The sequence below is a fragment of the Rhea americana genome, unplaced genomic scaffold, assembly GCF_003343005.1.
Source record: "Rhea americana isolate MKP2758 unplaced genomic scaffold, rheAme1 scaffold_165, whole genome shotgun sequence".
NCBI lineage: Eukaryota > Metazoa > Chordata > Aves > Rheiformes > Rheidae > Rhea > Rhea americana.
In genome coordinates this window covers 1,470,048-1,496,122 of record NW_028185761.1, presented here as the reverse complement: position 1 = coordinate 1,496,122, position 26,075 = coordinate 1,470,048, and the positions used below count along the sequence as shown (strand labels likewise).

Below are 26,075 nucleotides of genomic sequence, written 5' to 3'. Positions count from 1 at the left end.
TGTTTATGCTGCTCCTTGGCTCGGGCTGATCTCCATCCATAGCTTTGCAAAGGGCAGCAGACCCAATCTGGAGCCTTATCTATGCACTGCACATTTTGAATCACAAAGCYGCTCTTCAGCAAAGCCTTTTTCCTCCCTCCCCTGCAGGCACTGTTCCCAAAAAAACTCCCTTGCACTGCTCTCTCCCTGTGGTTTCTTTAACACAAAGGTTGGTTGGGTTTTCCTCTTCCTAAGCAGCAATGCTGGAGAAAATTTTCACGGGGACTTTTAGCTCTGTATGGTCTTCATAGACAAGTGACCTACTCATGTTTGTCCCTTCCCGCTGAGCAGAGAGTGTTTTTTTCAGGGAGAAAGAAAAATAAATCACCGGTGGTCATGCCTGGCTCACACGCAGGAATGCCAAACAGCCCTCATCTTCTCTTGGAGCATCCAAGTACTGAAAATTTTGAAGGGAGAAGTGCCTACCATGAGGAAACACACATGTAAAGGCAAATTGGGGTCCTAAAAGGAGCTTCCTTCCCAGATAYGGGAGGTAAAAGCAGGAAATCCTCACCACCAAACCATGCTGGGAGAGTCACATTTGCATAAAATCACTGACAGGTCCTAGTGGTGGCCCTTTCCTCCCCCCGCGGGAAGTTCGCTGCGTGCAGCCACCACCACCACTGTATGTTGCACAACCCCTCTTACTGTAAGATCGGGTAGATATTGGCGAACGACTTTGTACTTTGCATTTGCCCTTTGTGCAGCTTCCTTCTCCTCGCAAGACGTGCGCGCCGAGCCCAAGATGAAGGTCGAGTTTGCTCCGCTCTGTCTGCCGCTGCAAAGGAGGCTTCAGACTGCATCTGTGGTTCAGTGGGTCTTCAGCTTCATAGCTCTAGGTAAGAGATTTCTTCGTTTACTTTCTATTTTTTTTAATTATTTATAGGAGTATTATTCCTGTCACAAAAGCCAAAAGAGTTCGGACTGAGGAGGGAAACTGAGTCAGGGGGTGAGCAGACCCTAGATATCCTACAGCAGGTTAGTGCAATGCAAGGCTAGGACTGGCRCCAGGCCAGGGCATTGCTGGAGGCCTGGGGGAGAAATAAGGGCGGCTTTTGCCCCAACCTCAAGAGATGACTGAAGRAAAAAAAGCATTAAAAGCATCTTCTGGGATACTGCAGTGAATCCCAGGCCACTTTAGGACAAGCAATTACCATCAGCCATGCAGATCAGAGTTGTTCTCACGTGTCTCCACTCGTCTCACTGTATGATAGTGTCTTTTTTAGGAAGAGCAGTGTGGGTGGCTCTGTCTCACTAAAGCAGCTTCTTCTCCTCATTTGCCACCACTCACTCTGGTTGCAGTGGCCCTGGGGAAGTTGTGCGTCTGTGTGTCTGTGTGCTTGGGCACGTCCGCGGGTCTTACACAGAAGCTGAACCTGTGGCAGGGGTTCAGCGTCTCCTGCTCTTTAGGTTTAATCTGCTCCTGGTCTAAGGTGCTGCCCTGCTCAGGGGTCATCATGAGAAATCAGATCAGCAAACTGGGACCCTGACAAACCTGCTCCTGCAGAGAGGGCATCAGGTGAAAAAGAGAGAGAAGCAGTTTTGGATAGGAGGAAATCAGAAGATGGGAAACTTGGTGCCAGATACCAGAAGATGCAACTTTTCCAGGGTGAGGGATTTACAGCTAAGCTAGAAGGTGAYGTTCTCCCATCGTCCCTCCAGCCATGCCAGCTGGCTTCTTAATCTGAGAGGGCTTGGTCTTTGGTGTCTGTGGAAAGTTATCATCTTGTTCTGGTATGATAGTTGTTAACTAGTGTTGGACACACAGAGACCTGAGGTTGCAGGTCTTTGGGCACATACAGGTCCTGGCACATAAGCACCCCCAAAACAACATCTGCAGAGAGAGCATAGGCTACGCTTTTGAAGCTTCATTAAGTTTTTGAGAAGTCTCTTTGCAAATCCTGCTGCAACTACCTCTGCACCGGTGTCTCATGGGCCAGATCTCTGGGACATAATGGTCCAGATGGTGTGGCTATTCGTAGGCCCATGCTGAGTAACACTCTGACAAACTGTTCTTGGACACAGGCCAGGGACCATTGCTAATAGTGAGGATGGGTGAAGCTGCTCTTTGCTGGCAGAGAAGAGAATTAGCAAAATGGACATGAGCTGAGCAATGCCATTAGCCCACAGAGTCAGCAAATGGGCTGTGCTGAGATGCCTAGGAGAGACAGAACTGGTGTGTCTCCTTTYGGTTGTTCTGAGACAACCCAGAGATCTTCCCTCTCCAGATGGAGGGGAATATCCCGGAGTGACACTGGCATGGCTGTTTGAACTGCTGCAAAGCATGGTTAATGTATTGCAGAGTGGGGCTGCTTAGTGGACTTATGTCCACCTGGACACACCTGGGACTCATGTTATAAGTCCTGAGGCTCTTCTAGTTCAGAAGAGATCCCAGCTGTGATGAATTTTTCCCCTAAATATTGCCAAGCACGGAGACTGCCTTGCAGGAGGCGTGATGGGCTTTGTTAGCAGCACAGGCAAGGGGGACTCTGGAAGAAGCYATGCAGCCCTAGACCTGACTGGTCAGGCTAGCGACACACAGGGTGCCCTGTGGCTCCCTCCCAGCCCCAGTGTGCCTGGGTTTCTTTTTGGAGCACTTGGGAATGATGGGGTGCAGTCAAGATGTGACCATGATGTTCAGCCAGGCCATCAACAACACGTCACCATTCCCAGCATGAATGCAGTCTGGGCTCATGGAGTTTTAATGGTTCTTTCAGCAAAATAGCTTGTACTTTAGGCAGGCACAGTGGGTGCTGGGTCAAGTTGCCACTTGACTTTTCAGTGACGAAAACGAGGAGCGACTGCTGGAGTCAGCTGAAAGGTAGAAAATGAGTGGGAGGGAGGAATCCTCTGGAGTTTCTCCACAATCGGATAGTAACATGGAGCTGCTCAAGACACAGGCTCTGTCTCCTGCAGGGAGATGTAGTTTGCTGTGAGCAAGGATGAACCCCCATACTGAGCACTCCTGGGTGACTGGACTCCCAGAGRTTACTATCTTCCTCTAGAACATTTTTTCTCTTTTTGCTTTGATTTTGGCTTTTGTGGCACATTTTCAAACCAAAAGCAGCCAAAAAAAAAAAAAAAATCATGGGAAAGGTATAAGCAGGGTCATAGCTAAATGTGGAGTGATTCCATCTGGTTTGTTTCTTTTTCCAAAGTTTCTTTAAGCCTGGAGCTTTCCCACCAGAAAGTTCTCAGTTTTAGCAACTTAAAAAGCTTGGTGCTAAGCAATGCCCTCGGTTTTATCTGACGACCTGCTGAGCACACACCTTGTCCTGCAGCTGGTCATAACCCTCAGGCTCAAAAATAAGACCCTCCATGAACAGGGCTTGCTCGCCGGCTGCTCTTCTCTTTCTGAGGAGGACTCGTGTTTCTGCTGCCAGATAAAGCCTCTCAAAAACATGCAATCAGTCAGTGCCAGACATTTGCAGGGTTCTTTGGCTGAAGAGCCCACTGGCAGCCGTTGCTATGGTTGTGCAAATGTGCTCCTGCAAGAGGAGAAAGGGGCAGCTGGGGCATGCAGAGCAAGGGGCTCATTCATTCTCCGCGGGGCGCTGGATGAATGCAGAAGCTTGACCTTGCCTGTCTCTCTCAGCAGGCAGGCGTTATCCACGCTGCCGGTTTTCTCAAGGATGCCCCTGGCAAGGGCACCGGTGAAAAGGGATGAAACAAAAGGTGCCATTTACTTCAGATGCCAACAGCGGTTGGAAGAGCGCACAGTGCAAGGATGAGCGTGCAAGCAATGGGGCAGCAACCCCATGGCCTTCCCCACCTGCTGTGGAGAATCTCAGGACTGACCAGTGYCCTCGTGTAATGCGATGGGGCTGGGCTGCTGCAGGCACCAAAATCAGCACGCTGGTGCCCATGCCTGCTCCACTGCTTCCCTCAACCTTCTCTCACCCCCTGGCTCTACGTGCTCATGCTTAGGGGTGAATCTAGTTGCATCTGGGCAGAGAACATGCTTACAAGCCCTTTGGAGAGGCAGGGGATRCATGCACGCTCTCTTTGCAGACCCAATTTATCCAGCGCAAGTGACACCCACTCTTTGAACTCTTTCAGTCGCCAGGGCTGGCTCAAAGGGCAYGTGGTGCCCACATGGGTCAGTCCACCTTGGCAGTGGAGTGTAGTCCACAGCGTGTGGTAGCCAGGCCTTGATGCTGGACTTGGTTGTGCTGGGTTGCACGGGACCTGGCTCTAGGCTGGCATATGCAGCTTCAGCAGCCTGCAGCTCACAAACCCTCCTGACAAGTGCGGTGTGAATCTGCCCTGCTTTGATGCTGCTGCAAAAGCAAAAACCTCTTTTCAAAGGCTATTTTCCCTTCTTCARGTTGAATGAGCAAATGCTGGGTTATCAGCAATGTTGGGGCCCAGCACCTCTTTGACGGGGACATGTTCCCTGTTTTGACTTGGACAGAAGACTCTTSCATGTGCTAATAGCCCCTGGCTCACTTAGAGTCCCTGGCATAGGTAGTATGTGAAGTGCCCATGGTATTGGGCAACCGTACTGCAGGGCTGATCTCTCTGCAAAAAAAAGCCACCAGCAGCTGCCAAGATGAATGGTCTCCTCTATCTATGAAACTCTTCCTCTCTCTGGCCCATGCATCCCAAAGCTGCTGTGCCTAACCATTCAACAGACACATCCTGGAGAGCATCCTCCACCACTTGGATTGTTTTCATTCAGGGAAGAAAATGCAGCTTGAAAAGAAACTACTCAGTGCAGGAATCTCTCACAAAATACTTCTCTTTTCCTCCCAGGAAATGACCTGTCTTGCGAAGGACTCCATTGCATCCAGACAGATGTGTCTTGTCTTTGCTGACTCCCTTACAGCTATGGAGACACAAGATGCCAGGTTCTGAAGCACAATGAGATGCTTCAGGAGCATCCTTAGTCAATGGGCTGGTTGGCCTCACAGACAACAGCTGGGTGTGAATCTTGGTGGCCCAGCAATCCAGGAAYATCCTATGACTGCTTCATCACATAGTCTTACCATGGATCTCCTCAGAGAAAGTTCTTGGCGTCTTGCCTGAACAGAAAGTGTAAGATTTAGTGTCTGTATGGAGCTTTCCTTCTTGTTAAGAGCCATTTCGTTGATGGGATCTCTTTCCACTTCCCATGGTAGTGTGGATAATACACCAGATAATCCCAGCCCAGCCTATGACTATCTGGCCATTTTCAGCCAGCTGAACTGATGTGATTGCAAAGGCACACCTGATGCCCTCAGACTCTCTCTTAAGGCTCATAGTGATGCCCTCTGCCTTGAAAGGACTGACTCTAAGAGTTTAAGCCTCCTCTGTACTTTATTAGTTCTGGGCTTCCCTGGGACATGGACAGAGATTGTATTCTAACACTAAATCATCTGACTGAGCACCAGGCAATATTTGTGCAGACCGTTGTTTTTTAAAAAAATTCAGTTTGCCTGGATGGGCTCCCCCACAGGGGTCCAGACCTCTGCAGCGAGAAGATGAGGATCACGTCTGCTTGCTCCAGCTTGCATCTGCATGCCCCTGCACCCTCAAACCTGGTTGTTCCTCCTCAACATGCAATCTCACTCTGAAAGATCTCAGGCTGGGACTGGAAACGAGGGATTACAGGGACCCAAAGGTGGAAGGTAGATAAGGTAGCAATGCTACTACTGAATACCGAAGGTACTTCTCCCCTCCTGCGCCCTTAAAGAGCAAAGGTAGCAAGACAAGCAGTATTATAACCACATCACACTGCCATTTGTGTGTCTGATAAGCCTGCAGTCCCCATCTGTGCCATAGAGCCTGTCAAGTGACAATTCAGTTGTCCCTACATTTCCTACCACTGCAGCAACCTGTCAGCCAATTGGGTTCAAAGACTAGTTTCTAATGAACCGTAGGCTTGGCAGATTTCTCCCCCCATGACTCAGACTGTCCTCTATTCCAGCGGCATTTCCGAGACCCAATAACCCTTCATGAATTGTTTCATGGGCACAGTGGGTTGTACATAATCTGCAGTTTGGCCCCAGAAGGGAGAGATCTACTTAGCTTCCCCAGCCAAGGGCATAATGCCATGTTCTTTATATTCTTTAAAGTGCTTGTCTGGCAGGTAGCCCAGAAAATGACAGTTGTTTGTAGGAAGGAAGATGCTGAGGGAAACGTGGCTCTCATCTGGGCAGCTCTGTTCCAAAGCCTGTTCCAAAGAGGGGCAGAGAAGAAACTCTCATCTTTCTGCATTGGGCTTACCCGACTCCCAAGCATGGGACCAGATTCCTGTACCACCTCACTGCTGTATCGCCTATGGCTTTGTGAGCAGCTCACTTTGATCTCAGCAGATGCGTTGRCAGAAGGTGATGTGTTCAAGCCTCTAGGAGAAGACCACTTCATCTGAAGGAGTMCCACCTTCTTGTTTGCTCTACACCCTTTCTCTCTGCAGCTTACAGGAGGAACAGMCCAAACCACCTTCAGCTTGGTCTCTACCTCCATGCCTCTCAGGCTCTCTAAGTCTTCACAAGACCTAGATGTGGCAGTTTCTTCTACTGAGACTCCAGAATGACCCKTCCAAACATGCCCATGGGTTTGCTATTTGGGGTCCCATCATTTTCCCATTTCCTCCGCAGAAGMTTTATTCCATTAAGGCCTTTGAGAYATAGATGATTACATCTTTGGTCAGAGACCCATGTTGCTCCGTGTCTCTTCCTTAAAGCAGAGCTGCCCACAGGGTCTCTTGTAAAGGGAACAAGAAGCAAGAAAAGAAAGAATAAAGCAAAGATTTTTGGAAATAACCTCACAACACAGAACATTTCTCTACTTGTCAGCAATCCACTCTTCTTTGTCCTGCGGAAAATAAGCAGAAGAGGTAAGGACATGGCTTTAGGCTGTCTTTGCTRTTCTATCTTTGGGAACACAAGACAAACCATGGAGGAAAGGGAGTGTATGTCTCCCATTAGCTACTGATGTTGTTTACACTGGTTGAGGAAGGATTGGGATTTATGTGTATACAAACAGATTTTAGCTACTGAAGCTTCTGAATCCATCCCTCTAGCCCTTAACTTAAATGGATGTAAGATTTGGCAATTTCTCAGGTGAGAGGATTATTTTCGGTGGCTTGGAAAACAGAGAGACTCAGGACTTAAGAAGTCATCTGTGCAACCTAAAAGAGGCCAAGGTGGCACTGGTGAAGGGAACCCTGCATGAAGAAGTCGAAGGTAGCATAACTGATGCCAGAGCTCAGCCTRGGGACTGGACACAGCTCCGAGGAAGCAGTGATACAGCTCTGTGACAAATGTGCTTGGACTGGTAAACCAGAAATCTTGGTATCTAACCCACGGCATCATACTACATTTGTTATGCTTTCATCTAAGAGTTTGAGAATAGGACTCATAGAGGTCTGCAGGGAAACTGGGACTGGGTTTGGCTTGGGTGCAGGTAGTAGGATTTAACTGTACATTTTCTGAAACTCTCCCATCTTTTTGATCCCATCCACAGTACCTTTCAGACTTATAATCTGTACAGTGATAGGAATGGCYTCCTGTCCCATAGAAGCCAGGGCACTATGAGATTTTGAAAGCACAGTATTAAGATTGAGTGAAGGTCGTTATGTGCAAATTCTGCCCTGCATGAAGTTGAACTACAAATGAGTCCAAAAAAAAGAAATAATAATTATATAATCACAAGATAAAGCCTCACTTGGAGKACGAGTACATGGATTTGAACCAGAGCAACTCTTTTTTCTTGCAGAGTGTACTTTGGGCTTTGCATGGTGTAATAAAAAAAGAATTAGATATTGCATAATTTTGCAGCAGGCTCAGTGACCTGGCTCACAGGTGAAGTAAAGGCTCAACCTATGGAGAGTTCCTTAAGCAGCATTTATTTTTTTTTCTGGCCCATGGAGCCTTTTTAAATGTTGGATGCTATTTTCCTCGAGCGTTACAAAGACTAAGTTTGTGGCACGCCAGAGGAGTGGTGCCAGGTTGGGTGCAGCAGTTCTTTGTGACCTGGAGGTTTGCAGAGGAGAGCACTGGCACGTTGGACCTGTTGCTATGTGGGGAGCTGCTGTGGTTTTCGATACACTGTTTTTAGTGCTGCCTTGTCTTTCTGTTAAAATGCTGCTTGACCCAGTGTGTTTATCTGCATGAGGACATGAGATCCTATTTCAGCTTTAGGGATCTGCTAGGTTATTGCTTTTTCTGCAGGAGTTCCTAGCGCTGTCATAACAACATTTTAAAAGGGGACAGGGATTTGTTTTCACACATAAACCTTTAGGATCAGGGTGACATATCACAGATGGGCATGTTTAGCACACAAAAAAGACTGTGGACTAGGTAATGCTTTCTGTTAAATAAAAGCAAGTAGGAGGTTCAAGGAAGCTCTCAGATGAGAGCACTATGTGCCTCTTCCCTAATGGGCCTTGGATGAGATGAACGGGAGATGGCAGATGCCACACGATGCCTGCAAATATGAAAATCCAGGTCTCAGATAACTGCATTGGTATGTCTATCCCTCAACTGGAGCTGAGTCTGAACAAAAGCATCTCCACCCCATGTTTCTGTGCCCTTGGTCCTGGATCTGTGATGAGGACCCCAAGAAGAGCAAAGTACGTAACCTGCCACATGATACAGCCATGAGCTGGGGAAGGTGAAGGGCTTGGATGAACATGGTTTTTGGTCAGTCTCACCCCTTCCCAGACAACACCTTGAGGACTAGGGCCAGCCACGGCTTCCAGAGGGACAAATGGAGAAGACGCAGCTCTGACTGCTATTTCCAAGTCGCCTTCTAAGGCGTCTGCTTTGCCATGTGGCAGCTTGTTGGTCATCAGTGCTTCCCAGTTTCTGTGCAGACAGACGATGCTGGGCTTAGGTGGGATGCAACATGCCAAGTGATGTGAGTTTTCATGCAGACATTTCTTCTCTTCTTCCCCCTGCAAAGACACAGTCTATGAGGGAGAAGGGAGGTAGAGGACAAAGTTGAGCCTTGACCGGAAGCCTTGACTTGGGAATGTCCCAAGTCATTAATGACTTAGGGAATGAAATAGAACATACTAATAAAATCTGTGATGACATCAAGTTGAAAGTATTGAAAATCCTCTAGAGGCTAGGACTAAAATTTAGAGTGAACCTGGGAAAGTGAGGAAATGGTCCAAAATCAATAAGATAAAAATTGATAAAAAGCAAAATCTTATACATGGGAAGAGAAAAAAAATCAAAGACAGTAATTCAAAACAGATAGTGGGCAGCTAGGGACAAAGCAATCAGGAGACTCTGCARACAGAACACAGTTTGCAGTTGCTGCAAAAAGGCAGATACCATTGGGGGCATGAACAGGAGTATCGGGGTAAAACATGGCAACATGACATAACCTTTACAGAGGTCAGAGTGACTCCGGAGAAGAGCAAGACAAGGAAAGGAGGAAYCTCCACAGAGATCAAGTCTTGAGGGAAGAGGGGGATGCACCAGCTTTGGGGAAAGTAGATGTTTGCTACAAGGAAGAAGGTGCTCAGCTGAGCTCTAGGTTCCTGGGGCAGAAATCACCTCTTTGCAGCAAGGGTGCTTTGCATTAATAATATAATTAAGCAGTGAGCCCAGTGAAGGCTTGGGCTCCATCCAAGGGCAAAAAAGATCTTTCCTCTCCCAACACCTGTGTAATCCACGCTGCCCACTGACTGCCTCGCTCTTTTTCTCAGGACTGTGCTGCATAGCTCTCTTCATCTGCCTCTTCTTCACACGTTTTTGGCTGGTCAGTGTCCTCTACGCAGCATGGTGGCTAATAGACAGGGAAACACCCCACAAAGGTGGGAGGCGGATTCATGTCATCCGGAACAGTGTCGTCTGGAGATACATGAGGGACTATTTCCCCATCACGGTAAGTGTCACCAACCTCTCTTATCTCTTACGAGATCCAGGGCTCTGTTTTTGCCCTTAGTGTTTTGGAAGTGGGTCTGGCACTCTCATGAAGAGGAGGCCAGGATGTCTGGACAGAAGGCAAGAGGCAGGATTGTCTGCTCAGCTCTCAAGATTACTGCATGACCCAGCAAAAATGTAGTTCAGCACTTTCGCAACCACATCCTTTAATACACACTCATTTAACTTTGCTGCATTCCAGGAATTAGGGAAGTCTCCCCTTGCCCATTTCCTATGTGTATATTGCAATGTGCAATGTTCTCCACATTGCCTGGCATTTACCCAGAGCTGAATTTTGACCAAAATCTGAGAGTTCCTGGCTCCCTGCAAGGTCAGCATCTCCTTCTGTTGAGGAAAAGGCCAGATGGGTAAAGTTGACTGTGCACTGGGCAGACTCACAGATACTGCTGTTCCCCAGTAAGTGTCCTGTGACATTGCCTGGCATACTCTTAATGCATGTAGCCAGTCTTCACCCTTTAATTAGTACTCCCTTGGTGTGGCATTAGTGCGTGGGCTGGTATGAAGTTCTGCCTCAGAGTCAATGCAAATTTGAGCAATGCAGCAAAACCTAATGTTTCAGGCAAAATGAGAACTTTGCCAACTCACAACCTTGTTACACAGGCAGTATGTCCCACCAGATGTTACTCCTTTTCATCAGAGTGGGAGTGACACTTGTTACACGGTAAACTGTGTCAGTCCAGAAGAGCAACGCCATAGATGTACTTAGATTTGCCTGTGAAGGTAGTACCTCTAAGATCCCCCCAAAAGCAAGTGTTGCACCAAGAATATTAGAGCTTTCCATGGGGAGAACTGATTTTCCCTCTCCTCTTTATAATATTCATCTTGTCCTTATACTCCTCTCTGGCTTGGTTATGGACCACTTCATCCAAGATATGTTTTTATCAGGGCCAAAAATGGTCCAAAAACAGCCACAGCGTGACCGGTACAGAGACTGGGACACAAAKAGATGCTCCCCCAGGGCATGGCTCGGAGCTCAGCACAACCTTAGCATTGCTAATAGCAGCTATAGTCTCTTGAGCGCCCCTTGGTATATCCACTCCATATATATCCCTGCATGCCATGTTCMTGTACATCAGCCTGTACTTCACCAGGATGCCATAAAATAATGAGTCRCTTGCAAATTTTGCTCTTACAGTACCCACTGTGATTTACTTTTCCCCAGAGATGCACAGAACTGCCAATGTCTTTGAATCCCTGCGCTTTTCGGCATTGCGTATTGGAGAGCCCTCTGTGAAAAACTGAGTGCGGGTTGCAAGGGGGATCCTACCTTCATTTCAGACCAGTGCTGCAGAGCCCTGGCTGAGGATGACTGTGGCCATGTCTTGTTAGTGGTGGYGTAAATTCTGGTCTCACCAGACCTGGGTGCAACTGGTAGAGGAGATAAATGTGCTTTGTTAGATCGAACTAGACCATTGCCCTACCCCTCCACTGCTAGAGATGATTTAAATAAATATTTAATTTTGTGCTGGCAAATACTCTCACAGCTTCCCATGTCTCARCTGGTAAACTGCATCTTCCTTAACCTCTACAAAGGCATCTTCCAGAGCAAGASTGCCTGTCCTCTGTGTATCCTAGTGCCTCACTATGTTTCTTTGGTAGTAGAGGGAGGCTGAAGTCCTACAGTGAGTAATATCATGATGTATCTCATTGCTGGAGATCTAATCCAGAGCCTTCACAGTGATTTAAAGGGTTTCTGGCAGGCTTTCAAAGCAAGGCTCCCAAAAGGTATGTCATGTTTTCTGGGCAGGAATGGGAATACATTCTAGCAAAGTTAGTGGTGACTGTTACTGTAAGGGACAGGTAAAATTTTACGAGGTTTTACAGGAAGCATCAAGTAGGTTCCCAGGAAAATATTCTCCAGTCTCAAGATTCCCATAGAAAAATCTAATACTGCTATAAGCTGCTTGTATGGATATAATGGTTTTATATTATATATATWCTATAAATTATCAGTGGCCAGAAGTCTCAGCCTGAGCAGTGTTGGACCAGCCTCTCTCCTAAAACACATCTAAAAGTCCAGTGACACTTCTTTGCCTATCCCTCCAGCAGGCCATGACCCCTCCTCAAATGCCACAGCAGCATCAGGACCAGGTTAGGAGCAGGTCTCCACACCTCTGGCCACGCTGGTTTGTCCATCTGTCCTTCCTTCATAGGATGTCACTGCCAGGCAGGGACGCAAGGAACCAGTAAGACCAGCAGAGGGAGCATTGCTACTGGTTTTGGCTGCAGCTCACTGGTGCTGAGGGAGGGTTTTGGAGGAGCTCTTCTCGGCTGCTGGTCTGAGAGAAGTTGGAGGGAGCTCCACAAAAGAACCGCGGAAAGTAAAAATAATAAAAAGGATTTAAGAACTGARTAATCATGTAGCGTAAAAATTTCCCTAGAATAATTTCTCCGTCTTTGATACTTTGTTTGCTCACGGACTTCCTGAGCCAGAATAAGCGTCTTCAGATTTAACAGCCCTTGATCAATGTGTCTCCTAAGTTTTATCACAACAGGAGCCCAGGCAAACTTTTAGCATCCACAGCCTCCTGCAGCAAGGAGTCCCTCAGATGAGCTACAGGCTGCATGGAGAGCTCCCTGCCTTGATTTGACCTGCTAGTTTCACTGAARCCTCCCCAGGCAGCTCAGCTAAATCCTGTCCCTCTTACCMAYGCYATGCATGATTTTATACCCTGCTATRTCCTCCATCAGTCATCTTTCTTTCCCAAATGAAGAACCSAGTTCTGCTTGGCTCCTTGGATGGAATGCATTTCCTATCAGACCTCAGCACCAGCCAACTTCTTTCTAGCAGCTTGGAAGCTAAACTTTCTAAATACTACTTTTGCCACACTATTTACTGCCCTGCAGAGCTGAGCCAGGCTTGTGGTCGGACCACGAGGGGATTTGCCCAAAGCTCCAGCTAGGAAAGGGTTTGTGCCTATTAGGAGGCACAAATCTGGCAATGTAAGCAATTGGTGGATGCTAATTGTAGTCTGGGAGCTCGGTGAGACCCAGCCATGGCATCACCCTGTCATGCCAGGCACCATCCCACTGCCCAGTGAAAGCAGTCACTGCTCCACGTGTTACTGAAGGGAGCTGGGATGAGTCTGTGGAGGTGGGACTGAGGGGACACATGGGGTGGGAAAAGTGGCACAGCAGCTGCTGTGGGCACTGCATTTGTGTATTTACTGAATTTGTTTAGCCTGGGAGGATTAGTCATTCTGGGAAGATTAAATGTGGCTTCTAATCCTCCCAGATCCCACAGCAAACAGCGTGGTCAAGCACCAGTGCTTCGAGGTGAGCAGGCAGAAGGAGCTGCCTGCTCCACTCTGCCCTCTGTTATTTTAGGAAGTGGCTTTCAAATGCTGCCTGTAAAGGTTCCCTGGGCATGTTTGGGGCTGTGGAAGTAGCAAGAGGTYGGGATGAGCATCTGCTATCTGGTGATCTGGTCAGGGCGAATTTACTGTGCTGCTTGTTGCAGCAAATGTCTGTCAGGTTTTCACAGCCTCTGAGCATTGCCTTCATAGTATGTGCAAGGAGCACCCTCTGCTGATGCGGCCCTTGCAGAGATGCCACTTCATCACTTGTTTTGTTTTCCCCCTCCTTGGGCTTAAGCCTATTTTAATTGAGGGTTTGGGTCAAACAGGTCCTAGGAATGTTGCAATGAGTTTGAGTGATGAGTTTGAGTGACTTTAAAAGAGAAAAGAAAGCAGGGAGAATCCAAGAGGAGTCCATCAAGTTGCCCAGGAAAGTTACCTTTGCTTCTTCTCCCTTCATTTTAACCTTTTTCGAGTCTTCTTTTGCATGCGCTCATGATAGGCCTGCAATATATGGGTGAATGAGCTGGATATTAGAAGTGGGGACAATATCCCAAAAGATGTAGAATGAATTTGTTTGGGATAGACCATGGCTGAACAATGATRTCTGCTGTGGGTGGATGGTGCCTCCAGAGAGATATTTGGATACTTTGGACTGTTCTCCCTATGCTGTATTCAAAAAGCAGTTAATGCATCTGCCACTAACAGATCTCTGCTCAAACCCTCATCTTCATTCGCACAGCTCCTTCCCCTCTGGAAGGCATATCACTTATCACCATGGCATGYAAAGCAACATACCCCACATCACAGTAAGAGACTGTTTCTGATCATGAATTCATGCATCAAACGGCCAGGTGATTGCACATCTCCACAGTGTCTTCTCCCYTATCCCTATCCTCTCCTGTCAGCATAAGACTGCCGTCACTGACCTTCTTCATACAACCCAGGTGCTTTGGGGACCTCAGCTGAGAAGCACCATAGAAATGTAGAAGGTGAGGCCTGGAGCAAAATGGAGAAGGTGTAAGTTTGACAAGAGTCATCCCTACTTTTACCTCAAACAGAAGTTAATGTCTCTCTCACTGACTACAGATGGAGGCTGGATGCTTAGCTTAGCCTGGATGGAGTGAAGGTGGAAAGTGGAAGGTGAGAACCTTCAGATCTCTCAGACTAGGTTACAGCTTAAATCTAGCAACAAGAAGCTAAAACTGAAGTYGTAGAAGGACAAATCTTGTCTTCAGGTGCTGTGATCATCAACAGCCTCAAAAAAGTACAGTAGGCACTGCCTTACCAGTTTCATCCAAGGCAACCTGAAAAGTGCCTACTGTTTAGAAAAGGTCCCTGTGGTCTTTATCACACTATTCTTCCCTTGTCAAGAGTCACAGGACATTTCTCACCAACCTTGGGGGTTATCTAAGTGCCAGCTGGACCTTACTATCTATAACAACTGGCAGAGTCTCAGTCTCTGGCATTGTGCTTAGGGACTTGCTGTTTTTCTTTCTTTCTTTTTTTTTTCTTTTTTTTTGTTAGCGTAAATAGAATGTGTCATTGGAGAATTAGTTGAACCCTAGAAATTTGGGATGGCTCCATCCTATATCTCATTCATTCTCAAAATTGCATAAACCATGACTGAGATTATTTGAGTGTTTTGCAGTTCTGGGGGAGTRTCTGACGTCGTACAGCTGGGATAATTCAAGTGCACGTGAACCAAGCCATCAGGGATATTTTTTTTGTTTTCAYAGAAAAATGGTATTGTTTGTAACTTGGGACCTTGTGCTGTGGCCCATGACGTTAAATATGATTTTAATTTCTGATACTCTTAGTTTACTCTTTTATTGGCTGGAGGAGAGAAGAGGGWTTATCAGGACAACAGCAGCACATAGCCAAATGGCCCAAAGCCACTTTCCTCCCCCTGAGGAGATTCTCATCCCATGACCTTGCTTCTCTGCACTTGGGTAACTTTACCATTTGCTTTGACTAAGAGGTAGGCCAGAGCTGAGGGCAGACCCACCAGAGGCCTAAAGAGCCGTGTCTTACCATCAATGCTGCCAAGCGCTGTCCTAAGCCCCTCAATAAGGGAGAGCTTCCAAGACCCCAAAAGCAGCATTACACAAGACTGGGGAGGACTCAAGTGGCTTGAGGCTGCCGTCTTTCTCCTGCTTGGGGAGTGAAGGGGATGAAGTGCCACCCTGTCCCAATTTAAACCCACCTGCCTGGTCAGACACCCCTATAATTGCTGATTATAGCTGCTGATAGTGCTGCAATGTGCTGCAAACACAGCCSTAACCTGGCATTTTGGCACCTGGAGAAAACCCCGGTGCCCAGAGCTCTCTTTTTCTCGGACTGTCCTTCTTAGAGTCTCTCCACTGTTGAGACCTACAGCCCATTTCCTTGGGCAGCTGCTGGTAGTGCTCAGAGATTTGCCCTTCCTTTGGTTTCCGGGCCAGATAAGCCTTTGAATGGATTGTCCACTTCCCTTCTCCTTGGCAAAGCCCTTTACTGCAAGGGGCAATTKCTCCTTCCTTGGACTGAGCTCATTCGGTGAGCTCTTTCACGGAGAAGCTGAYTGGGTATTTCATCCTGCATGAGATGCTTTTTGGAGATGTCTGTGTGGATGACAAGGGATCTGAGAGATTTGTTTAGGACATAACTGAATGGACATCTACCCTGCCTTCAGCGAGCAGTGCAGCCTGGTGCTTAAGCCATCACTTAAGAACGGATTTAAGGAAAAGGAGTTTGAGGCCAGAATGAGAAATACAATAACAGTTTAATTTTGGAGATTCTAAATGAGGAAGCAACTGGCCCACTAACCAGCCGTCCTGACCACATCCTCCTCTGCTCAGTGAATGACTGCTGGGGCAACTCCATGCAGCCCCTGTGTCCTATCACAACATGGTCACACATCCCTGTGGATGTGATGCCATGGCATGTCAGTGCCCTCCCTGGCTGTGGGTCACCATGGTAAGTAGGAACCATGAGCTGCTCATAGCATCTCAACCTGATGCTCTAGTTCCTTGCTTAACCACTTTTAAATCCCTCCAGCCCCACAGACAAGGCTGGCTGGGGCCTGGCCATTGCTTCATCTCCTGGGCCTGCTGGCATAGAGCRTCCAGCCTTCCAACCCTTCAGACTCGGGGATAATTAACTTTCCTCAAGTGTCTGTGCACCAGCCTTAYGCAGAGAATGACCCTTCCTCCTTTCTCCCAGGGTCTGAGGCAGGACAGACCAGTGCACAAGGGACAATCAAGAAATCTCAGCCATCTCAAGGGGTGAAATAAAGCAGCCTTGTTAAATTGGTGTTGAATTCCTGTTCTGATATATTCACTCAGAACTGACAAAGCCTTAATTCCAATTAGCTTAATTCCATTCCAAAAAGAATTAAAAACCAAAACAAACACCAAACGAAGGCCAGTTTAATTCCAGCTAAGAGCATCTACTTGGGATGATAATGCGGTTTAACTAATCCAGTTTAAAATTAATTTGGATTAATTTGCTTGAAAGCCTCACCAGTGCATGGGCTTTTATCAGAGCTCCTGAAAGCAGGCGTATGCATTTTGCTGACATGACTGAGGAGCACACRGAGCAGGCTTCACCCGCGTCTCTGKGGGCAGCAGCCAGGGGAACTGGGCAGAGTTTCACCATGTCTTGGACCTACACTTTGAGCAGACAGAGCGAAAGGGAGTTTCAGCTACCGAGAAGTTATTGGGAGTGCTGAACAACTATAAACATCAAACCAACTCTGCTTGAAGGAACAGCTTTCTACACGTACATTTAGACATCTAAGAAAGGCACTGAAGGCTGAAGTGTACTCCTGTTTCTGGTCTATTCTGCTGGTGGCTCAAGCAGTGGCTTCCGTCTTGTTCTCTTCAGAGTCTGTGTTGCTTTTTTTCATATGCATCACAAGCTGGAAAATCTTTCCGGCTCTCCCCCACATCACAGCTGTGCCTAGCCCTGAGGGTATCCCAGTCCTTCCCACCTGCAGGAGTGGACAGCCTTTTGGTGTCCCAGGAGACTGTCATGCCTTCCAGCCTTTACCCTTGCTGTGCAAACACCAGTATTCAAGTTAGTTACCCTCTGCTCCCTCTATCCTCTGTGGAGACATACGGAGACCTTTTGGGCAGGATTTCTCCGTCCCATTGCAGACACCCTTTGTAAACCCTGAGTTACACTTTAAATCATGCACTGAGATCCAAGCAAAGAGTAGACGTCCTTTAAAATACAAGGTTAAATTTATTTGTTAGGAGGGCCAAGATCACCCAACYGGAAGGCTTTGCACTCTGTAGCCAGGCCTCACAACACTCTTGATGAGGGGCTACTACTGTTGTCAGCAGCCATCTCATCCCCTCTCCGGGAGGCCCTTGCTAAAGGGCATAGAAAGCAGGAGCAGATCCCAGACTATCCATGACTCACACCACCCCCTCTGCCCTCCCATTCCCTCCACCGCTGCTTTTTGTTCAATGTGAACTGAAGGGCTGCCAGCTGCCTCCAGGACACAAACCTTCATCCAAGGGAAAGCTTGGGGAAGCCAGTAAACCCACAGCTCCACTTGGAAAGCACAGCCCTACCCTGATCAGACAACAGCTCTTTGCCTTCAGGCCACAGGTCATTCGTGTTAATTCGCCATCCTTCAGACCCCTCTGAGATGAGAGGCTGGTCTTRTCTTAACAGGAAAACCTTAGGTTAAGAACTTGTCCTCCTTAGATGTTTATGCACAGATTTGCTTGGCTGGACCCCTAAATCCTTTGACAATTATTAAAAGTTCAACTCACCCGGAAAGAATAGAGCAGCAAATGACACCCCACAGATGAGGAAGTAACAGCCTGCCAACCCAAGAGGGAGGAGAGTCCTTCCCCGCTGTACCTCAACCCYGGGTCTGCAGCCTTCGGAGTAGCCAAGTTACGTAGTTCAAGGCTGGATTGTATAAAACCTGGGCTGTGCAGTGTCAGATATTAACTTTCCTCATGGTTTGGGAACACTGCACTCACAGCCCTTCATAGACCAACTGACCTCTGACAAGAGGATGGAAAGGAGTGACTAAACAGCAGGAACAAGCTACATCAGGGGATCGAGTTACTGCGTTAAACAGTTTCCACAAGAAAGGTGGTTTAGTGACCAGGGGCCTGACCCAGGGTTTAAGAAATTTTTTCAAGCCTTGTTCTCTGCTACAGATTTCCTTCCTGGTCTTGTTCAAGTTCCTTGATTTCTCTGCATGTTGGTCTCATGCCTACCACACGAGGAAAACACCACTGCCTTATCTCCTTGGTTGGCTGTGACAGTAAGCCTGTGAAGGACTCTCAGCCTTTGATCTCATAACAGAGTCATTGCAGAGAGACGAAAGTGCAAACCAAACAGGAAGCTCTGTGCATGCTGCAAGCTCTACCCACAGTTAAAGCTAGCTGAGAAAATGTGGCTCCAACCTGAACTTCTGAGGAATATCCTCAGCCAGAACATATTGCCCAAAAATGAGTCATAGAATCATAGAATTGGCAGGGTTGGAAGGGGCCTCTAGACAGTGTGGCAGAGACTGGGACCTTTCCTCCCCTCTTTAGCTTATGCCYGGGAATTGGCCAGTTCACGACACTGAGAGAGGCAAAGAATTTACCGTGTTGATAGGATTGTCAGCATTACTGCAGGGACAACCCTTGCAGAAGCATCAGCCAAAGCCACCAACTGTTGGGTGACCAGACTCCAAACTTGTAGTTGCCCGTGGATTAGAGCAGGGAGTTGGGTGCACAGATCATCCTTAGGCTCCAAAATGCATTTGTGAGTCTGATTCAAAAGGCCCAAATGAGGATTCCAATCCAGGATCATTTTAGACTGGTAGAAATCAAGATTTCAATGGCATCAAGGCTACTAGGGATACAGGGAATCATTTATCAGAAGAGATATGCCATCTGGGGGYGTCATAAAACATCTAGGGTTGCATTTAGTTTTATCTGTGGCCAAAATTAGCCTGGGAGAAACAAAATAAAACAAACACACACAAAACAAGTCCCATAAATAATATAGTATTGCAGTGCAAGACAAAAAAATGCAGTATCTGGAAAGAGGTGTGCGTTGCAACAAACAAAATACATCACAGGGTGATCTCAATGGAAAATGTCAAGAGAAAATGATGAGCAACCAGAAATAGAACAAGAAAGGAACAGTTTGGTTATATGTAGCCCGAGCAAGGGCTGCTCATTTCTCCTGAAAGCACCTCTAGAAGCTCATTTGAAAAATGATTTTAAAAGCTAGTTTGCTACTGCCAACATAAATCAGAGCATGGCTACAAAGCAGCCAGTTTGATAGCAGCATAATGAAAGGACTACCAAGAAGACAAGAACTCTTAATATCAATGGATGGAGAAGATTTGTGGTCCACTGGCATCCAGCCKTTCCTAAGGGAAAATAATCTCTCTCCTCTCTTCCTGCAGTTCTGCATTGTCCCTCTCCTTTCATTCAGGTGAGCACCAAGCCAACAGCTCCCTTGGCTGTGATCTGACAGAAGAAGGTGGGATTAGCCACAGTAGGTTTTACGTTATTTTTTACCCAGAATTGTGCAAATGGCAGAATTAATCAGAATAGAACATTTTTTTTCAGGACTCTTTTGCCATTCAGCTTAGTCATCATCCTCACAGCTTTTCCTAATACGCCCTCCAGCCATATTTTCTTTCCCCTTCCAGTTTGCCTCAAGTCAGCATGCCCATAACGGTGAAAATGCAAATACAGAAACAATCTGAGATCCACATTCACCCAATATAACCCAGAGCCCGTTCTCAGTCCTGCTCTGACAGTCCATCTAGGCTCTCAGACTTAGTGACGTCYGACACCTCTGAGCATCTCGCCTGCCTGGCTATAAATCACATGGAGATGAAAGGCTTCTTGGAAGCAGAAGATGAATGCAGGAAACATTGATGTCAACTGAGATTATTGCAGAATGARCAAATCGTGGCAGGGGCCCTGGATACTTCGTAATTCAGCCATCTGCCCCTCTTTCTAGCCATGCATCTGGGCATCCAGGTTGGGCCTTTCTGTCAATTCTCCTCATTAGGAACAGGCGCTTGAATGGGCACATGTGTAGAGTCAACAGTGTCTTAGGACAGATGAGATAGTAACCCCAATGTTAGAAAGTAAAATACATCCTCGTGATTAACCTGCTGCTCTAGCAGCTTCTGGGAAAGCACACGCACCATTAGCTGCTCCCTGAATACAGCAGGAATACAACAGTGGAAGGAACAACTCGTTAAAATGCACAAGGCTTCATTTCTTTATGCACACAAGGTTGCTCAGAGAGGCTGTGGAGTGTCTGTCTTTGGAGATACTCAAAAGCCATCTGGATAGGGTCCTGGGCAACRAACTTTAGGTGRGACCAAGCTTTATGGTAAACAAGCTTTATGTGGCAGAAGGGTTGGACTAGATGATCTCCAGAGGTTCCTTCTAACTTCAACTGCTCTGTTCAACTGTTCTGTGATTCTGTGAAGTCCCTTTTGAGTTTGGCTCCRTAACAGCTAGTCTTGGAGAAGACCTGACTTCCCCAGTGCAGTGAGTGCCCATGGCACCCAGAGGATAGGTGTAAAGGCACTTGCGCCAGCCCAGGTTCAACTTCTGACTGCTTATGCTCGGGTCGCATGCTTRCTGGCCACTATTTGCATGCTAAGGTCTACTCAGTGGTGCAGGGCAAGACTGGATTTGTCACACCAACTGCTCTGAGGGTTGTCAGGCTGGTTCTTCATTGTCTCCTCCAAAAGATGATCTCAGGGGGGATCACAGCATGTTTCACATAAGAGACAGATCTAAAAGGACCAGGAAGATAGTTTTTCACATATCAGACAGCGATCCATGAGACCCTTTGCCAAATGATGCTRTTAAAAATTTTGGGGAGCTCTCGAGGAGACTGGCTGAGTGCTTGAATGRTAGAGCTGCTGAGAGCTGTTAAACTGACAGAAATACATCTGGTTGAGCAAATCTGCAGAGCTGGAACTGTGTGGGTCTTGAGACAGTCACAGGGAAATCTCTTTTTTTGTGTTTCTCTGGGCCCATTTATGGCTACTAGGAGAAGCAGGCTGAGCAGGTCTGAGTCAATATTATACAAATCCAGGCTTTTGGAGGACGGGTTACATCCAGACACTTTCTCTCTTTCCCTTCCCTTTATCCTCCCCAAAAGCCATCACTGCTGGTGGGGACTGAATGGCTGACAAGTGTGTAGTTTTCTTACTAGAAAATGTACTGGAGGAGGCTTTTTAAAGTTCCCAACAGCATCTAGGCTGGCTCAAAACAAAATGAAGAATTGTGCCATTGGGAATGACATTTTTTTTTTGGGGGGGGGGGGAAATGAGGCAAAGAAATGCATTTCAGTAAAAAACACTCGAGYTGGTCTAGACCTCCCTTTGAGGGAACTGTGGTGCCCCTGGGGAAGCCCTCCTTGGCCAGTGCTCCTGTGCCAGCACTAAACCATGGCTCTGTGCACGTGTCCAGCTGGTGAAGACAGCGGAGCTGGACCCCCGGAAGAACTACCTGCTGGGCTTCCACCCCCACGGCGTCCTGGCAGCGGGAGCCTTCCTCAATTTCTGCACGGAGGCGTCGGGGTTCTCCATGCTCTTCCCAGGCATCACTCCCCACCTGATGATGCTCTCCCTGTGGTTTCGCATCCCCTTCTTCAGGGAATACTTGATGAGYGGAGGTAAGAGGGGTGGCTGCATGGGGGGACACCTCCAGTGAGACATGGGAAGGGCAGGTGAGTGGGATACCTTTTGGGAGCAGAGATTGAACACCGCAGGGGAGGCTGGGGAAGAGCAGCCAGGGTCTGGTAGCCTCCATCTGTAGCCAATCTGATTCAATGCATGGAAACAACTGCTGGAGGTGGCACAGATGCTGAAGGTGCTCAGTTTGATGCTAAAATTGCCTTCCTAGCTCTTTTTCTCTGCCATTTGATGTACCAGACCCCATGGAGCTGAGGGCAGCACTGGGCGAGACATCATATAATGGCGTTGTCTATGTAGCCCACTGTGACCCCGTATATTTATTTTTTTTCCACCTAAATAACATTTGGGTTAGAGCAAGGTTGCATGCTGGAGGACAAAAACACAACTTTCTGAAGGAAATGGCAGAAAAGGAAGAAGAAATGCAAACAAATAGGTAAAAATTAGAGAGAGAGGGGAAAGAGACATCAGAGAGATCAGAAGTGCCTTCCTCCCACCATCGATCATCTCTCCTTTGGAAATGCTGCTCCTTTATTCATTTCTTTGTGACCAGTAAAAGAAATCTTCAGACCTAAAGCAGCCAAGCCTGCACCTAACTACACTGTGGGGCTATTTGTATGCTAGAGATAAACTGTGGTGAGCTCTGTTTTAGCCTAAAATGAATGGGGATCTCGTTAAGGCGCATGGTGGAGATGGAGGCAGGAATCAAGAGACTAAACTTCAGCATCCAGCTCCATCGGATATACCCTCAGGCATTCATTGCACAGCTTTCCATCTAAACCCTGGCTCCTGCTGCTGGAAAAAATATTTACATGGATGGTGAAGAATCAAAACAGTGAGATACGAGACAGTTACTACAGTTACTGACCAAGGTTTAATCCCTAATGTGAGAGCTGGGTGCATACCTCATTTGCAGGTTGATTGGATCCATTTGACACAGAGGTGTTACTTACAAAATTATTAGAGCTGCCCAAACAGGGATTTTTTCTTTTTAAATCAAAACCACTTTGCTTTGCAGTTTCTGAATTAAAGATTTCAAATCTTTGTGAGTAAATAACACCAAAGGGCCAAATCTATATTAAGTTTCATTTTAAAATAGTAATATCACCTGAAATCCCTGCATATTTTAACCTAACAAAATGCTTCATTCTGGACTGATTCAGGGTTGGACATGGCTTCATCTGACAACAAACAGAAACACGTTTCCCCCGGGGCCCGACTGCAAGCAGTTTTCGGTTTACTTTTTTTCCTGTGCTTTTCCCATTTCTTGCTTCTGGGCCAGGCAGCAAAGCATAGATGGGACGGTCACACAATATGGTTGAACATGAAGCCAGCATCTCTTGGAGGAGCTAGGCTGAGCTTGCACAGGAGAACCGTGAAAACGAGRTGTCGAGCACCTCTCCAGAACTAGAGAAATAGGGAAAAAGCTACCGAGAGAACTGTCGTYTTGTTTGGTTTCACAGATCCCCGTTTTCCTTCCTCTCTGCCGTCCAGGCCTGGTGTCCTCTGACAAGGAGAGCGCATCCCACGTGCTGCGGCGGCCCGAGGGGGGCAACGCGCTGACCATCATTGTCGGCGGGGCGCAGGAGGCGCTGGACGCCCGGCCGGGATCCTTCGTCCTGCTGCTGAGGAAGAGGAAGGGCTTCGTCCGCCTGGCCATCGAGCACGGGTGATGCAGGGGAGGGAGCTGGGGAGGCAGCGCGAGGCTTGTCAAGGAGGGGGTCACTGCACCGATTTGGGGAGGGGGAAGGTGTTTGCACCCCTTCTCGAGCCCTGGGGCTGAGCTCTTGTGCCTTGGCCCCCCCCATTCCCTGCAGCACCCCACTGGTCCCCATCTTCTCCTTCGGCGAGAACGAGCTCTTCAAACAGGTCAGCAACCCCAAGGGCTCCCGTCTGCGGCAGCTCCAGCACCGGCTCCAGCAGATCATGGGCATCTCCCTTCCTCTCTTCCACGCACGAGGCATCTTCCAGTACAGCTTCGGGCTCATCCCCTACCGCCGGCCCGTCTACACTGTGGGTAAGTCCCTCCAGGACAGCTTCGGGCTCACCCCCTACCGCGGGCCCGTCTGCACCGTGGGTAAGTCCCTCCTTGGCAGGCTGGCGTGATGCCGACCRTGCAGAGCCTCGAGGGGCTGCTTGAGTGGCCCCACCGTGAAAGCAGAGCTTTTGCATGCTGAAGAGACACGTTTCAGGTCGCTTTGCCTCCTGGCTAGATCACCGCTGCAGCTATGGCCGTGTCAGCAACTTAAAGAAATTGCTCTTGGGGTTCGAGGGTGAGCGGTGCAGCATGGTTTGCATCCATACACTCCTCCTCCTTGCAAAATGCCCGTGTCCCTGCCGTGGCCCTGTTTTGCTCACCAGCCTGGACATACCCTCTGCTTAAAGGCCCCCAGAGCGAGGTCTTGGCTTTCATTAAGATAGCAATATTATCTGGCAGCAGTTGCAAACAAAAACTTAAAAACACGACTGGAAACGGCTTCCCGAGCCTGCAGGTGGCTTGAAACTGTAGCTGTCCGTGCGGTGATTTCACAAGCTCAGCTTAGCACGGGAACTGGACATCAGCTGAAGGGGAGCAGGTTTAAAGCAGAGGGGATAACACGGAGGGTGAACAACGTGTGCCCCCCCCTCCCCATGTGCACAGGGTTGCTCAGCTTAGGACTGAGAAAGCCCAGAGTAAAGGCAGCTGCATTGCCACCCCAGGGGATAAAACCCCCATCTCCCCATAGCAGAGGGGTAGCTGCACTTCTGTGTGCTCACATGCCTGGGGGAGACCAAATTTCACAAAACTCAYTGGTTTTGGAGAAGTTTCTGCAGGTTTCACCACTGCTCTGCTCAGCCCATGAGCACGGGCTGAAGGTCTGAACGAGACTAATTAAAGAGGCTGGTTGGAAAGGTCAGAGCTCACCCCTGTTGATTAGGTTTGACAGCCAGCAATTACTTCTAATTGTTTTACAACCTGTTTGCCTTGTCTCGATGGTTTTACAAGCCGCAGGGTGTCACAAGGGCTCTTCCTTAGTCCAAGGAAGAGCAGCCTTAGGCAGCGAGCGATGAAACTCMTCACCGCTTGACAAACACGATTAAAGCGAGACCCAGAGCAAGAGAGGTAACTTGGGACTCGATGCCTCAGTTTCCCCGTCCACAATGGAGATTCCCAGGGCAATATGGGAACGTCTYGGAAAACCAAGCCCAGATGTTAAGATGATGTTGAAAGGTCACCAACAGCAGAGCTGGGATTTGAGCCTCCACCTCCCTATCTGCTGCCTTCCAACCTCCCAGACAAATATGACTGGTCATATTAATCCCCCCATGGAAAGATGGGCCCAGTCCTGTACTAAGTTGAGAAAAGCACCCAGACGTGCCTGATGCCGAGGAAGTTGTGGCTCCTCCTAATGTCTGTTGTTTTGCAGTTGGGAAGCCGATTCCTGTGCAGAAGAAGCACAACCCCTCCGAGGAAGATGTTGATCGAATACATCAGAAATACTTAGGCGAATTGTCCAAGCTCTTTGAGGAACATAAAGCTAAATACAACATTCCTGAAGACAGACACCTTGAATTTATTTAGAGCTCCTCATGTGAGTTTAAGCCGCAGGCTTCGAGCTCCAGCTTTTCCTCTGTCTCTGGGACTAATTCACAACCTTGCCTTTGCTGCAGTCAACATATGGTTGATGCAGTGTAAGGAGCAAGACTTGATTTTCCCAGCATTTGCGTGGATCTAGAGACTGCTTTCATATTCTCTCTGTAGGACACACAGAAAAAGTGAAAAGAACAACAACAACAAAAATCCCATCCAAACCAACTCAACACTATTAAAACGCCTCTTGAAAATTTAAAATTTGAGTCTGGCTTAACGGCCAGGTTTTCAAGATATTCCCAGATACAAATGAATTATGAAAACTTTCTTTTGCATTTAATTCAATGCCATTTTCTCAGGATAGCTAAGGAAAGGTTCATTTTGGGAAAAGTCCTCAAAGATATCTACCCAGATATCTAGGCCTTTGCTGCTCTCTGAGTTCTCTGACTTCAGAGAAAATTCACAGCTTTTTTTTTTTTTTTTTTTTCTATGTAACAGATGGGAATATCTATCTGACTGCCGAGCCTGGACCAGTTAATGGAAACAGGATGATGAGCCATAATTTCTGCTGAATGTATATATATTTTTAAGTGTTGTTTGTCTGGATTAAA

At 47.7% G+C, this 26,075-nt stretch overlaps 1 protein-coding gene across 1 annotated transcript; it reads left to right on the top strand.

The window, feature by feature from the left end:
* The first annotated feature begins 508 nt into the window (after positions 1 to 508).
* MOGAT2 (monoacylglycerol O-acyltransferase 2) lies at positions 509 to 26,075 on the top strand. The gene is made up of 8 exons (XM_085300523.1): positions 509 to 532; positions 747 to 878; positions 9,683 to 9,861; positions 21,670 to 21,874; positions 23,388 to 23,562; positions 23,711 to 23,910; positions 25,301 to 25,465; positions 25,963 to 26,075. Exons 2-7 carry the CDS (start codon positions 785 to 787, stop codon positions 25,453 to 25,455), a joined length of 1,008 nt encoding a protein of 335 aa, XP_085156649.1. The 5' UTR covers positions 509 to 532; positions 747 to 784; the 3' UTR covers positions 25,456 to 25,465; positions 25,963 to 26,075.